General features: G+C 41.0%; 1 protein-coding gene and 1 pseudogene across 1 annotated transcript; one reads left to right on the top strand and one right to left on the bottom strand.

Moving 5' to 3' along the window:
* Nucleotides 1-7,243: 7,243 nt before the first annotated feature.
* On the top strand, nt 7,244-10,659 carry abitram (actin binding transcription modulator). The gene is made up of 6 exons (XM_023975541.2): nt 7,244-7,437; nt 7,731-7,782; nt 7,988-8,117; nt 9,549-9,625; nt 9,759-9,828; nt 9,981-10,659. Exons 1-6 carry the CDS (start codon nt 7,368-7,370, stop codon nt 10,194-10,196), a joined length of 615 nt encoding a protein of 204 aa, XP_023831309.1. The 5' UTR covers nt 7,244-7,367; the 3' UTR covers nt 10,197-10,659.
* A 60-nt stretch (nt 10,660-10,719) lies between these two features.
* The window catches only part of LOC111954784 (alpha-catulin-like), a 115,145-nt pseudogene continuing 109,847 nt past the window's right edge, over nt 10,720-16,017 (bottom strand).

Genomic DNA, 16,017 nt, shown 5'->3' with positions numbered 1-16,017 from the left:
CCCTTAGAAATCATTACGTAATCAGTGACAATAATTTGCATGGAGGAATATTTATATGAGGCCTGCGAGAAACATTAAAGCTGAGTATAAAAGTTTGATTGATATTGATAAGAACTTCCAGGAAATAAAACAGATTTTTATTGCAATACCGTTAACAGAATCAGAGCAAAACACATCAATCAGTAGGAGCCTACGTTCGGAAGATTAGCCGGGATGAATCATCAATTAAAACTGTAGAGACTGTGACTAACTAGCATGTGTATGGCTTGTATTACCCTGATGGATTTGCCATGAACTAACCTCTCCAAGGTTGTATTACAGGGACATCTAGTGGCATTATAACAGAGAGTAAAAGTCACAATAATGATCCAAGCACACTTTGCTGGAGGAGAGAGGTCAGGGGTTGCACAAGTTGAAAGCTATCCTTTCAGACATTTTGGGAAACGTCAATCAAACGGCTGGGTGCCTATGTGGGCTATTACACAGTAGACCTACTCCACAACAAAACCAGCTGAATGTACAGAAAACTTGACCAGAAAATTAGAAAAGTGTGAGTGTTCATTCAGATAGAACATTCTAAAGAGCTTGACATTGATTTAAGGAAAGAGGTGAAATTGCAAAACCTTAACTACCTACCTGTCCATGTGGGATCTGGCATCCTCATTTATCATGATGTAAAATGGATGGACCTTGGAAGTTTGAAAAGGTTGGTCTATACTGTATCCTCTCAGGAGAATACTGATGGAGATTTGAAATAGAGTCAGCAGTTTTACCCTCTGCTAAGATTCTCTGCATCAGCCTTCCCTAGGGAAGAAGTGAAGAAAAAGTTGTAAATATATGTTGAAATATATTATGTAATAGCTACTGATGTGATAACTATTGGGAAGTGTTGATTGTGAAGGGCATTATTAATTGATGAAACACTTGTTTCGGAGCATTTAGGATTTAACCCAGTTTTAGGGGTTGGATTCATTAGTAATCACATCAAGTTGAGCTTGAAGGGCATGAGAAACTGACAGCTTGTTTGAGGGATCATGTAGGAAACTGCAATGCAGCAACATTGAACCTACGGGTGTTTTCACAAGGTCCCTTTCAGGTAATTTTTATGAATTTAGTGCGGTTCGGTTAATCTTGAGAGGTGGTCTGAGTTCGGTTCGCTTGAATTCCGCGGTCTGGTTCCCTTTTTTAGGGCAATGTGAACACAAAGCTCCCCAGGGTCGCTTGTGGGTGTCTCTTGTGTGTGTTCGCACGTGGCAAGCGTTTGTACATTCACTCTGCCAAAACAGCACACAGCTACAGTCACTCACCCTTCTAGAAAACTTGAAACAGTCTAACCAGTTCTTGTGTCTTGAAGTCGCCTAGGCTAGCTGTTGCTAGCCAACTTCTTTCACCAATTAGTTTCAGCTGGCTGGTGTGTGACTGTGGCAAAATTGGTTTGACATTTGATAGCCTGTCTCTGGGGCTAGTTAGGGACCATCAATAAATTACACAATGCAAATCAAATCAAATGTATTTATATAGCCCTTCTTACATCAGCTGATATCTCAAAGTGCTGTACAGAAACCCAGCCTAAAATCCCAAACAGCAAGCAATGCAGGTGTAGAAGCACGGTGACTAGGAAAAACTCCCTAGAAAGGCCAAAACCTAGGAAGAAACCTAGAGAGGAACCAGGCTATGAGGGGTGGCCAGTCCTCTTCTGGCTGTGCCGGGTGGAGATTATATCAGAACATGGCCAAGATGTTCAAATGTTCATAAATGACCAGCATGGTCAAATAATAATAATCACAGTAGTTGTCGAGGGTGCAACAGGTCAGCACCTCAGGAGTAAATGTCAGTTGGCTTTTCATTCAGAGTATCTCTACCGCTCCTGCTGTCTCTAGAGAGTTGAAAACAGCAGGTCTGGGACAGGTAGCACTTCCGGTGAACAGGTCAGGGTTCCATAGCCGCAGGCAGAACAGTTAAAACTGGAGCAGGAGCACGGACTGGTGGACTGGAGACAGCAAGGAGTCATCATGCCAGGTAGTCCTGAGGCATGGTCCTAGGGCTCAGGTCTTTTGAGAGAAAGAAAGAAAGAGAGAAAGAAAGAGAGAATTAGAGAGATTATACTTAAATTCACACAGGACACCGGATAAGACAGGAGAAATACTCCAGATATAACAGACTGACCCTAGCCCCCCGACACATAAACTACTGCAGCMTAAATMCTGKAGGCTGAGACAGGWGRGGTCAGGAGACACTGTGGCCMCATCYGATGATACCCCCRGACAGGGCCAAACAGGCAGGATATAACCCCACCYACTTTGCCAAAGCACAGCCCCCACAMCACTAGAGGGATATCTTCAACCACCAACTTACCATCCTGAGACAAGGCCGAGTATAGCCCACAAAGATCTCCACCACGGCACAACCCAAGGGGGGGCGTCAGTGACTCAACCCACTCAAGTGACACACCCCTCCTAGGGACGGCATGGAAGAGCACCAGTAAGCCAGTGACTCAGCCCCTGTAATAGGGTTAGAGGCAGAGAATCCCAGTGGAGATGTAAATGGGACAATATGAAAATGGGACAATATTTTCATGTTGCAAATATTTAAGTTGTCTTATTTAATGCTTTCAATATTTGTACATGAATTTCTACCATTTATAGTTGGTTTGAGGTTTTTTAAGTCATTGAAATTTGGAGCTATTGACATTTAAAAATATTGTCCCATGTACATTGGTGGGCTTGTGGGCAGGATTGGAAGTAAACCCAACCCAATGAAAACTGTTACGGTAGCCTACCCTTCATTCCGTGACATACTATTTTTTCCTATCATCTCGCAAATATCAGTTTTTGATGAGACTGACTTCATGACCAAAATTATCCCATTTACACGTTGTAGTCAATTTTGACAGTGGAATAAATGTTTTTGACTCATTTCAATGCCACATAGGCTGATTTCAAAACGAGAAGTTGCTTTTAAGGGGTTCCGTATGTAGCCAAACGTAGCTGCTGCTCATGTTGGTATCTGTACTGATGGCGCAAAAGCCGTGACAGGGAGACATAGTGGAGTGGTAACGCGCGGGCAAGCAGTTGCTCCCGACGCCACAGATGATTTAATTTAATTTTTGGCAGTGAAACGAGGCTACTCAGGCGAGAGAAAACAAGATAACCTCATCGAAATTGCAACAAGCGGTTTTGTGAAAATGTAATTTAATCAGAAGCCACTTCCAGATTTCTGAATTGGGCTGCGCTCAGAGTATCCTGCCTTGGCAAATCGCGCTGTTAAGACACTGATGCCCTTTGCAACCACGTACCTATGTGAGAGTGGTTTCTCGGCCCTCACTAGCATGAAAACTAAATACAGGCACAGACAGTGTGTGGAAAATTATTTAAGATTGATACTCTCTCCAATACAACCCAACATTGCAGAGTTATGTGCCTCCTTTCAAGCACACCCTTCTCATTAATCTGTGGTGAGTTATTCACAATTGTCGATGAACAAATAAGGTTTAATATGTAAGATGGTTAAATAAAGAGCAAACTTATTGATTATTATTATATTATTGTTTGTCCCCTTGTCCTATAAGAGCTCTTTGTCACTTCCCACGGGCCGGGTTGTGACAAAAACTCACACTCATTCTTATGTTTAATAAATGTATCGTATAGTGTGTGTGTGGCAGGCTTAATGGCAAAAAAACAACATTTGAGAGTGCGCTGACCCTGGTGCTAGAGGGGGTATGCAGCTAGAGGTTGAATGTTTGAAGGGGTATGGAACTATAAAAGGTTTGGGAACCACTGATCTAGGGTATATACAGGCTTGGGGAGTAACAGATTACATGTAATCAGTTACATGTAACGGATTATAAAAAAACTGTAACTCTAATCCATTACTTACCAGCTAAAATATTGTAATCAAATTACAGATACTTTGGAAAAATAGATGATTACCTTTAGGATTACTTTTAAATTAAAAAAGGATGTTTGCAAACAAATTATTTGACACTTTTCTGTTTTCTCAATCAAATCCAAATCAGCATTGAAAAAAGTTTAAATTTGTTCAGCCTGAGCAAGTCTGACCACAAGTCAGAGACCACTATGATGACACACCAAAATAATTTGATGAATTGCGGGAAAATAGCAAGAATAGGCTTTTGTAGGCTACAGTCCAAGCTATGTCTTCCAATGGTGTGACTGCTGTCGTCGGTATCCAAAGATTATCCAACTTGAACAAACACTTGGAGGTAAGGAAGACAGCAGTGGTGTAGCCTACGGGCGATACGGATATCACTTACTGATATCTATTGCACTCCACACTGCCCTTTCCCACCTGGACAAAAGGAACACCTATGTGAGAATGCTATTCATTGACTACAGCTCAGCGTTCAACACCATAGTGCCCTCAAAGCTTATCAATAAGCTAATGACCCTAGGACTAAACACCTCTCTCTGCAACTGGATCCTGGACTTCCTGACGGGCCGCCCCCATGTGGTAAGGGTAGGTAAAAACACATCCGCCATGCTGATCCTGAACACAGGGGCCCCCTCAGGGGTGCGTGCTCAGTCCCCTCCTGTACTCCCTGTTCACTCATGACTGCACGGCCAGGCACGACTTCAACACCATCATTAAGTTTGCCGATGACACAACAGTGGTAGGCCTGATCACCGACAATGACGAGACAGCCTATAGGGAGGAGGTCAGAGACCTGGCCGTGTGGTGCCAGGACAATAAACTCTCCCTCAACGTGATCAAGACAAAGGAGATGATTGTGGACTACAGGAAAAAGAGGACCGAGCACTCCCCCATTTTCATCAACGGGGCTGCAGTGGAGCAGTTTGAGAGCTTCAAGTTCCTTGATGTCCACATCACCAACAAACTAACATGGTCCAAGCACACCAAGACACCAAGCACGTGAAGAGGGCACGACAAAACCTATTCCCTCTCAGGAGACTGAAAATATTTGGCAAGGGTCCTCAGATCCGCAAAAGGTTCTACAGCTGCACCATCGAGAGCATCCTGACTGGTTGCATAACTGCCTGGTATGGCAACTGCTCAGCCTTCGACAGCAAGGCACTACAGAGGGTAGTGCGAATGGCCCAGTACATCACTGGGGCCAAGCTTACTGCCATCCAGGACCTCTATACCAGGCGGTGTCAGAGGAAGGCCCTAAAAATTGTCAAAGACTCCAGCCACCCTAGTTATAGACTGTTCTCTCTGCTACAGCACGGCAAGCGGTACCGGAGCGCCAAGTCTAGGTCCAAGAGGCTTCTAAACAGCTTCTACCCCCAAGCCATAAGACTCCTGAACACCTAATCAAATGGCTACCCAGACTATTTTCATTGCCCCCTCCCTTTTACACCGCTGCTACTCTCTGTTGTTATCATCTATGCATAGTCACTTTAATAACTCTACCTACATGTACATATTACCTCAACTAACCGGTGCCCCCACACATTGACTTGTACCAGTACCCCCCTGTATATAGTCTCACTATTGTTATTTTACTGCTGCTCTTCAATTAGTTGTTACTTTTATTTCTTATTGTTATCCGTATTTTTTAAACTGCATTGTTGGTTAGGGGCTAGTAAGTAAGCATTTCACTGTAAGGTCTACACCCGTTGTATTCGGCGCATGTGACTAATACAATTTGATTTGATTTGATGTCTACATAGCGCATTGAGGTGAATCACACTGCTGCTCTCTCATTTAACTATTTGCGCCTTACGGATTGTGGTTATTGTGGATGGCTGTTCACAAATGTAGGCTATATGAGTATTTTAACCCAATAATGGTTGAATTGAACAAGTTTAATCTGCCTATCGAGCATTGTTTTTGCGACCAGTAGACAGCCAGTGAAAAATGCGCTCTTGCAACAGCTGCATAGTGCAGATCCCATCCTTTGGAATAAAAGTTTGACAGAGGTTCTCCCAACTCCTCCGTGGTATTGTTCTCCATACTGTGGGGCTTTTATTGCTCAATCTAATTCGTGCTGATTCAAAAACGTATGTCCATAGTCCTGACGGACACATCCTCAAACTCGCGCCCTTTTGATAGACAAATTGCTGCAAATTATCGAGTATTCAAAGTGTCACCAACAAACAATATAAACAATAGGCCTATAGCAAATGCAGACTATGGCATACATTATTCATTTACATTTACATTTAAGTCATTTAGCAGACGCTCTTATCCAGAGCGACTTACAAATTGGTGCATTCACCTTATGATATCCAGTGGAACAACCACTTTACAATAGTGCATCTAACTCTTTTAAGGGGGAGGGGGGGGTTAGGAGGMWTACTTTATCCTATCCTAGGTATTCCTTAAAGAGGTGGGGTTTCAGGTGTCTCCGGAAGGTGGTGATTGACTCCGCTGACCTGGCGTCGTGAGGGAGTTTGTTCCACCATTAGGGTGCCAGAGCAGMGAACAGTTTTGACTGGGCTGAGCGGGAACTGTACTTCCTCAGAGGTAGGGAGGCGAGCAGGCCAGAGGTGGATGAACGCAGTGCCCTTGTTTGGGTGTAGGGCCTGATCAGAGCCTGAAGGTACGGAGGTGCCGTTCCCCTCACAGCTCCGTAGGCAAGCACCATGGTCTTCACATGCAAATAGCACTTTTCGGTAGTGCTCAAAGCATGCCATTCTATAAGAGCAGTATTTCTCAAAACAATGACCCCAATCAACAAAATCTAAATCATAAACAACAGAGTAGGCTAATTACAATTTGGCTAATCTATATTTGCAGTTTTCCAAGTGCTATTATTGAATATATAGGGGTAATAAATGAATTGTAATTAATGGAAATCTGACCGACTTTGGTTTTTAATGTAAAGATATAGCAAAATCATATTAATATCTGTGGTAAAAAAAGATGACTTAGAAGAAGCCTACATAACCATAAAGTAAAATGCAACATCCATTTATGGCAAGCTATGTACACTCTAACATTGATTTATTCTACAATATATGTCGTTCAATTGGTAATATTACTTTTTTGTCTTCTAATGCCTCTTATGGGAAAGTAATATAAAAGAAACTGAAAGTAATCCGATTACGTTACTGAGTTTGGGTAACCCCAAAGTTACTTTACTGATTACAATTTTGGACAGGTAACTAGTAATTGTAGCGGATTACATTTAGAAAGCAGCCTACCCAACCCTGGGTATATATATAAATCTTTGGTTGACATCAAGTCATTTCATAACGGATTAAAAGGTTCTCGGAACGTTTGGAATTTCAATTTGAAAGTCTTCCGGATTTTTGAAAGGGACGGACCCGAAGTGTGTAACAGTGTTTACACTCCGTCACGAAATCGAAGCATTTGTACATTTATCTGTCAAACATTTGTCTTTTATTTAGCTAGCTAGCTAATGCCCTTTAGTACTTGTATCAATGGAAGACATGGAGCATAATAAGGCACCCTCTGTCATCGATCGGTATTACACTCGATGGTATAAAACAGGTAACTTATTAGATAACTAGACATATTTTAGCTAACGTTACCAGTGTTGACCACTGACACTGGGTGTCGACATGAGACCAACACGTGTGTTTTGGCTTTGGTTATGGTAACTAGCCTGACAGATTTTGCGATGTATTTTCATAGAATTGGCAGTGGACTAATTTCTTTAAGAACTGGCTGGTCCCAAAACCCCCAAACCCGTATCCCTCCTTGTCCATGGTTGCGGACCACTGGCTTATTTTTTTATGAATGAATAAAGTTGTAACGAACGATGTATTCTTCTTTGTGCTTAGATATCAAGGGCAAGGATTGTGAAGACCAGTGCGTTCTTCAGCATTCAAACAGGTAGCTGGCTAAGATAATGTGTTCATTTCCTACTTAAAATTGCCAAAGTGCAGCTCTTAAACAAAACTGCAGCTCATCAACGCGTTGCTTTGGGACACAACACTCCCGATGTTGTTCCTGCTTTGCTACCTCCACAGACAACATGATTTATTTTCTGTAAATTTAAACATGGCGCAAATGTGTTCCTGTGGATCTCTTTTGACAGAATCTGTGTCATCACCCTGGCAGAGAGTCACCCTATCCTTCAGAACGGCAGGTCAATCAAGAGCATCAACTATCAGATCAGCGCTGGCTGCAGTCGCCTGCATAACAGAGTGTCTGGGAAGTCAAAGAGAGTATGTACCAATGATGTTTATAAATCCTGCTTTGCTGATGCTATGTTTTGGCCATGGAGAGGCTTTGAAGCAATGGGTTGGCCATATTGGCACTCCTCAGAAAAGTAGTCCTCCATATTTCATTAAAATGTTTCAAGGACAAAGTTACATGTAGGCTATTTAATAAAAATAAAAAATTGTAGTGGGGAGGGTAACATTAGTACCATAAAAAAATACTTTAAAGAATATGTTTTAATATACACTTTAATTTAGCATTTTTTTTTATGTTTAGCTCACCTACTGTAATATAATTTAAAAGTATGCAATAGAATAAACATGGCCCCAAAAAAGTGCTGAGCGATTAGTCCATCTTGAGGTCGGTTCGGTTTCGATTATTTAGGTTGAATGCTGTAACAATACAGAATAAAACAATTAACTAACAATTAACTGCTTATCACTTATTAACCATAATTTATTCACATTACTTTAAAATATTTAAGTTGTGTATATAAGATTTTTTATTTCATGACATTATTTCATTCCAAGTCATCTCATCTCTATAGAGCTGCTGCCTGACAAAATCACAATTTTAGTAGTTCTTCAAAGGTAATAATGCATACTTTTATGACTGCTGAATACCAACTGTCATTCACTTAGATCATGTGTTCTCAGGTAGAGATACCTTGCGAAGCAACAGCTGCTCTTTATATTCCCCTTACAATTGCCATTCTTCTCTCCAGGCTGCAGCACACTAACCTAATGTAGCAGGCCGGACAAGTAGATGCACAATGGATTATGGGTATTGTAGTTAATTACCAAGTTATATGCGCTAATATTGGCCTGTTGGAAACTACAACTCCCTATTACATCTCACAGTTCAGGCTGGATCTGATTTATCTCTAGAGTAACTGAAATGTGAGCATTGAGATCACATAAAAAAATTAAAGAAATGGAATTCAAATAATTGAACCTACTTTTCAGTTAATCGCTCAGCACTACTAAAAACAAATGTAGACATTAGTAAATGCATTTCTATAGTTAAATATTTTTTACAATGGTGTGGGACTGCCAAGATGGAGGTGTGGTGGCATCAAAACAAATCATTGGTATGTACTGCTAAAACTTAAGTGATTTTTGTTGTTGTTAATATAGTCTAGTATATTGTTACATTTTAGTCATTTAGCAGACACTGCAACTTACAGAAGAAATTTGGGTGAAGTGCCTTGAGCAAGGGCACAGACTTTTCACCTAGTCTGCTTCAGGATTTGAACCAGCGACCTTTCGGTTACTGGCCCAAAGCTCTTAACGGCGAGGCTACCTGCCGTAAGGATACTCTGGCGTATTAGGGTTATTATTATATTTTACACTACTATTACATATACTATGGTACTGACATCCTTTGATTTTCTGTCTTGTGACTGTCAAACTAACACGTGTCTTCTTCATTTCCAGGGAGGACAGTTCCTCACAGAGTTCGCTCCTTTGTGTAGAATAACATGTACAGATGGTGTGGAGTACACCATTTACAGGTGATTACAACCTTTGCTGCTCTTGTATTAGGATTTTCACCTCTGGAGATAATCTACCCTTTATGGTTAGTGCCATTCACTACTCAGGTCTTTTTAAATTAGCCTGAAATATAATCCTGGTTCATCTTTTCAGCTGCATAAGGGGTCGGCTATTGGAGGTCAATGAGGATATTCTTGAAAGACCAGAACTTTTACTGGGAAAGGTGAGGAACATTTCCATAAGCTTCATACCAGTTAAAACACATTTTTGGTCAATCTAATGTTCCCCATTTACATATACCCCATTGAGATGGTAAATCACATTACCATTAACATGGCTAACTGTCCTACCTGTCTTTCATGTGTATTTGACCAGCCTTCCACTGAGGGATACATTGCGGTCATCCTCCCTAAAATAGAGGAGAGCAAGACGGTCACTAATGGTCTCCTTAGCAGAGAGGAGTACGAGAGCGTTGTCTCTAAACGGACCAGAAGCACCCAGCCAGAGCCACAGCCAGAGCCACAGCCAGAGCCATGCTTAGGAATGAGGTCACAGGGACTCCTCACACTCTCCTCAGCCCAGCTGGAGTGACCTTTCCTGGGGCAGCTCTGTTGGAGGGGGTCCCTCGTCTCAGGCCCAGCCAGACCTAGGTACTTACATCACAGCATAGTGCATACCCCTGTCCAGATATGGACTTATGCCTGTGGTGGATGACAGTGCAGATATCTGGGGTGCTGGAGGTAATGCACTGTGCCTTTTAAGTTCTCTAGCCTCTACCTTACCTGTAGGCAGTCCAGGGCAAATACTGTTTTGTTTGCTTTGATGTAACATGAATAAATTCAGAGCCAGTTAAGTTTTATTAGATACCTTTTTGAAATGTTTTGCTCTTTATTATGATCGTTGATGGAACGTGACATTTATTTTCAAAGGAGGAAGTCTAAGATATTTCCATTATGTCAGTATGTACCAAACAAGCCCACATTTTTGTTCTGTTAGATAAATATGTATTTTTTGTGTACTGTACATACCTTAATAAATGACACAATCAAACCTGTTTTAAGAAAAATAATGTTTATTTAGATTTGTGTTCTGTTTATCAATCATTCAACTGTCAAAAGGATAGATGGTCTAAAAGTACATCTGTTTCTGCACATCTGTGGTTTCTTTACTCAACAGAAGATGACATTAGCTACAGCCATACACAATCAACTCTAAAGCTTTATATGGTTATGCAGTCTTCACACTAACCATTCAGGTTTAGTAGTACCAGAATCGTCACCTCAGTGGCTATAGCTACAGGTAACTGCCAAAATAAAGGAAACGCCAACATAGTGTCTTAATGGGCCACCACCAGCTGCCAGAACAGCTTCAATTCACCTTGGTATAGATTCTACAAGTGTCTGGAACTCTATTGGAGGGATGCGACACCATTCTTCCACTAGAAATTCCATCATTTTGTGTTTTGTTGATGGTGGCGTCGCTCCAGAATCTCCCATAAGTGTTCAATTGGGTTGAGATCTGGTGAATGAGACACACACACCCTTTAAACCCCCTGTGCTCCTTTGAGACCCCTCTTTCAAAGTCACAGATCTCTTCTAGCCATGGTAGCCAAAATACAGGGCAACTGGGTGTTTTTATACATGACCCTAAGCATGATGGGAAGTTAATTACTTTATTAACTCAGGAACCACACCTGTGTGGAGGCACCTGCTTTCAATATACTTTGTATCTGTCATTTACTCAAGTGTTTCCTTTATTTTGGCAGTTACCTGTATATATCTATGCTTCAAGTACCATAATAATACACTGTAATACACAATAGCCCACAAGGCAGTCTTAGCCTGTGTCCCAAATGACACCCTTTTCCAGTGTTTTCCAAACTAGGGGTCACGAGAGAAACTGAAAAAAAGAAGAAATTGCACTTGGTTCATAGAACAGGGGTCACATCAGTAATCTCCAGTAGCCACTAGATGCAGTTATAATAAGGTTTCTGTTTTCTTCCTACAAATGTGTCTCAGTCTTTTGAATGGTTTAAGCTATAAAATATTATGACCCCATCACTGAAAGATAAGACTCTCAGGAACACCTACAATGCCCACAAGCCACACAGAACTAATTAGAACAGGCACTAAATCAGACCGGAGGAAAAATAACATCATGTTCTTCTCTACACAGAAGATCTTACAAAATGATTGCCTGATAATCTTCTGAACTTCCCAATACCTTTCTGATGCATTTCCGTCACTTCAAACCATACTTTAGATTGAAATACTGTCAAAAGTAGTGTCAGACTGATTTGTAATACTGTCATTGCCCCAATTAAAAAAGTAAACAGACATTGATTACATAAATTTTTTCAAAATTCTGACCAAAATGGGGTCGCGGGCCAAAATATTTTGCGAAACCAGGTGCACTACTTTTGACCAGAGACCTATGGGCGCTGGTCAAAAGTAGTGCACTGAATAGGGTGCCATTTGGGACATACCCTTAATTACAAGTACACTTCATAAGGAACAGCTACAAAACCACAGTTGATTTGACTCATGCGCTAGTAGGCCAGCAATCTTTTAGATGTCTTCTGAAAAATGCATAAAACAGTATACCACAAACACTGAATGTGATTCAATACTCTAAAGACAGTAGAAAGTCAATTAGATAAAATTGTCTCCGCCTCTGCTGAAATGGAGCAATAATATGAGCCTTATGTTTCAGTCTATTAGCAAGCCAAGTGTCATAATACCCTGATTAAACCATCCATTTACTCTCTTATTTGGCATCAAAGTGAGAGCATTGATTTCACTCAATAATTACTAAACCATGATGGGATTTGGTTGGCGTACAACAGTGAGAGAAACAGCAGAAAGCGGGTCTGCTACCAGGTCTGTTTGGGCTGTCCTGCCAACTCCTCATGACAATGGCCATAGAAGTTGATAAGACAGCCAAAACTGATCTGGGACCAGGCAATCAGAAAGCTGGTTTAACAGCCCAAATCACAGGGATTGATAAAAGGAGATTAAAAGACCTGTCAGGTGATGGCATCATGCACTGGCGATGGATTTCATTACAGCATATATTTTTTATATTTGTTCATACATCTGCTGTATTTGGCTGAGATGTGCTACAGGTAACAGTTACACCACAAAGCGAATGGGCTGATTACACTGACAGAGGCACGTGTGAGTGGGGTGGGTCCACTGCTATTATGTCTGCGTGAGTGAGGTTTCATGTATGTCGCCCCCTGGTGGTCGACAATGGTACGCTCCAACTCTGATAGGTGATACAGGTTAGGGATCAAAGGTCGCTGGACTGGACTACTTGCTCTCCAGGAAGGTGAGGTTGGCCATATGCTGCTCCAGGGATTTGACCCCGAAGCCGTTGCTGTTCTTGCCGTTGAGCACGTCGTCTTTGACGGCCGTGGACGACTGCCTGTCCCTCCAGCTTTGTGGAGAACCCAGATTGCTTCTCTCTGACTTATACTGGAGACACAGACACAGGATAAGGTAGAGTAATAAAACATTGGAAAATGACCACCATTGATATATTCATCTGTACTTAAAAAAAAGTGTACTCAAACCCCAGTAAACATTGGTAAGAGGGTGCACTTGAACCACTTGGTAGATGAGCTGATGTCAACTGTGACCTCTCACCTTTCTGACAATCTTGTTACAGACTGGCAGCAGGTAGATCACCACAGTAATGATGGCTCTAGTGTTCTGAATGGAGGAATCCACCTAGAGACAGACAGAGAAAGATTTCAAAAACATGTCAAGGATGGTGGTCTGATAGAATGTAATAATTATGATTACAACATAAAGATACAGATAATGGTAAAACAAATAATGGTATGTATACATGGGAAAGCTGATGTATACATGGGACACTAGTAAGAATCTAATAATTACCATCTAAGTTGTCTCACTACAGAGTGTTTCTAAACCAACACTACAGAGTGTTTCTAAACCAACACTACAGAGTGTTTCTAAACCAACACTACAGAGTGTTTCTAAACCAAAACACTACAGAGTTTTCTAAACCAACACTACAGAGTGTTTCTAAACCAACACTACAGTGTTTCTAAACCAACACTACAGAGTGTTTCTAAACCAACACTACAGAGTGTTTCTAAACCAACACTACAGAATGTCTCTAAACCTCTCACTACAGAGTGTTCTAAACCAACACTACAGAGTGTTTCTAAACCAACACTACAGAGTGTTTCTAAACCAACACTACAGAGTGTTTCTAAACCTCTCACTACAGAGTGTTTCTAAACAACACTACAGTGTGTTTCTTAACCAACACTACAGAGTGTTTCTAAACCAACACTACAGAGTGTTTCTAAACCTCTCACTACAGAGTGTTTCTAAACCAACACTACAGAGTGTTTCTAAACCAAACACTACAGGTGTTTCTAAACCAACACTACAGAGTGTTTCTAAACCTCTCACTACAGAGTGTTTCTAAACCAACACTACAGAGTGTTTCTAAACCAACACTACCAGAGTGTTTCTAAACCAACACTACAGAGTTTTCTAAACCAACACTACAGAGTGTTTCTAAACCTCTCACTACAGAGTGTTCTAAACCAACACTACAGGGTGTTTCTAAACCAACACTACAGAGTGTTTCTAAACCAACACTACAGAGTGTTTCTAAACCAACACTACAGAGTGTTCTAAACCTCTCACTACAGAGTGTTTCTAAACCAACACTACAGGGTGTTCAAACAACACTACAGAGTGTTTCTAAACCAACACTACAGAGTGTTTCTAAACCAACACTACAGAGTGTTTCTAAACCAACACTACAGAGTGTTTCTAAACCAACACTACAGAGTGTTCTAAACCAACACTACAGTGTGTTTCTAAACCAACACTACAGAGTGTTCTAAACCAACACTACAGAGTGTTCTAAACCAACACTACAGAGTGTTTCTAAACCTCTCACTACAGAGTGTTTCTAAACCAACACTACAGAGTGTTTCTAAACCAACCATACAGAGTGTTTCTAAACCAACACTACAGAGTGTTTCTAAACCAACACACAGAGTGTTTCTAAACCAACACTACAGAGTGTTTCTAAACCTCTCACTACAGAGTGTTTCCAAACCAACACTACAGAGTGTTCTAAACAACACTACAGAGTGTTTCTAAACCAACACTACAGAGTGTTTCTAAACCAACACTACAGAGTGTTCTAAACCAACACTACAGAGTGTTTCTAAACCAACACTACAGAGTGTTTCTAAACCCACACTACAGAGTGTTTCTAAACCTCTCACTACAGAGTGTTTCTAAACCAACACTACAGAGTGTTTCTAACTCCACTACAGAGTGTTCTAAACCAACACTACAGAGTGTTTCTAAACAACACTACAGAGTGTTTCTAAACCAACACTACAGAGTGTTTCTAAACCAACACTACAGAGTGTTTCTAAACCAACACTACAGAGTGTTTCTAAACCAAACTACAGAGTGTTTCTAAACCAACACTACAGAGTGTTTCTAAACCTCTCACTACAGAGTGTTTCTAAACCTCTCACTACAGAGTGTTTCTAAACCAACACTACAGAGTGTTTCTAAACCAACACTACAGAGTGTTTCTAAACCAACACTACAGAGTGTTTCTAAACCTCTCACTACAGAGTGTTTCTAAACCAACACTACAGAGTGTTTCTAAACCAACACTACAGAGTGTTTCTAAACCAACACTACAGAGTGTTTCTAAACCTCTCACTACAGAGTGTTTCAAACCAACACTACAGAGTGTTTCTAAACCAACACTACAGAGTGTTTCTAAACCAACACTACAGAGTGTTTCTAAACCAACACTACAGAGTGTTTCTAAACCAACACTACAGAGTGTTTCTAAACCTCTCACTACAGAGTGTTTCTAAACCAACACTACAGAGTGTTTCTAACTCTCACTACAGAGTGTTTCTAAACCAACACTACAGAGTGTTTCTAAACCAACACTACAGAGTGTTTCTAAACCAACACTACAGAGTGTTTCTAAACCAACACTACAGAGTGTTTCTAAACCAACACTACAGAGTGTTTCTAAACCAACACTACAGAGTGTTTCTAAACAACACTACAGAGTGTTCTAAACCAACACTACAGAGGTTTCTAAACCTCTCACTACAGAGTGTTTCTAAACCTCTCACTACAGAGTGTTTCTAAACCAACACTACAGAGTGTTTCTAAACCACACTACAGAGTGTTTCTAAACCTCTCACTACAGAGTGTTTCTAAACCAACACTACAGAGTGTTTCAAAACCAACACTACAGAGTGTTTTCTAAACCAACCACTACAGAGTGTTTCTAAACCAACACTACAGAGTGTTTCTAAAACCCTCACTACAGAGTGGTTTCTAACAGTGAACTAACGAGTGCGTGTGTCTAAACGCGC

The sequence above is a fragment of the Salvelinus sp. IW2-2015 genome, linkage group LG30, assembly GCF_002910315.2.
Source record: "Salvelinus sp. IW2-2015 linkage group LG30, ASM291031v2, whole genome shotgun sequence".
NCBI lineage: Eukaryota > Metazoa > Chordata > Actinopteri > Salmoniformes > Salmonidae > Salvelinus > Salvelinus sp. IW2-2015.
This window is presented reverse-complemented; position numbering and strand designations above follow the sequence as displayed.

What these genes read in the sequence shown, in the direction of transcription:
- abitram (XM_023975541.2), top strand. Translation starts at nt 7,368, where the DNA reads ATGGAAGACATGGAGCATAATAAGGCACCCTCTGTCATCGATCGGTAT. An exon ending in CACTCGATGGTATAAAACAG is followed by an intron (nt 7,438 to 7,730) that starts GTAACTTATTAG and finishes CTTTGTGCTTAG; the next exon opens with ATATCAAGGGCAAGGATTGT. An exon ending in CAGAACTTTTACTGGGAAAG is followed by an intron (nt 9,829 to 9,980) that starts GTGAGGAACATT and finishes GTATTTGACCAG; the next exon opens with CCTTCCACTGAGGGATACAT.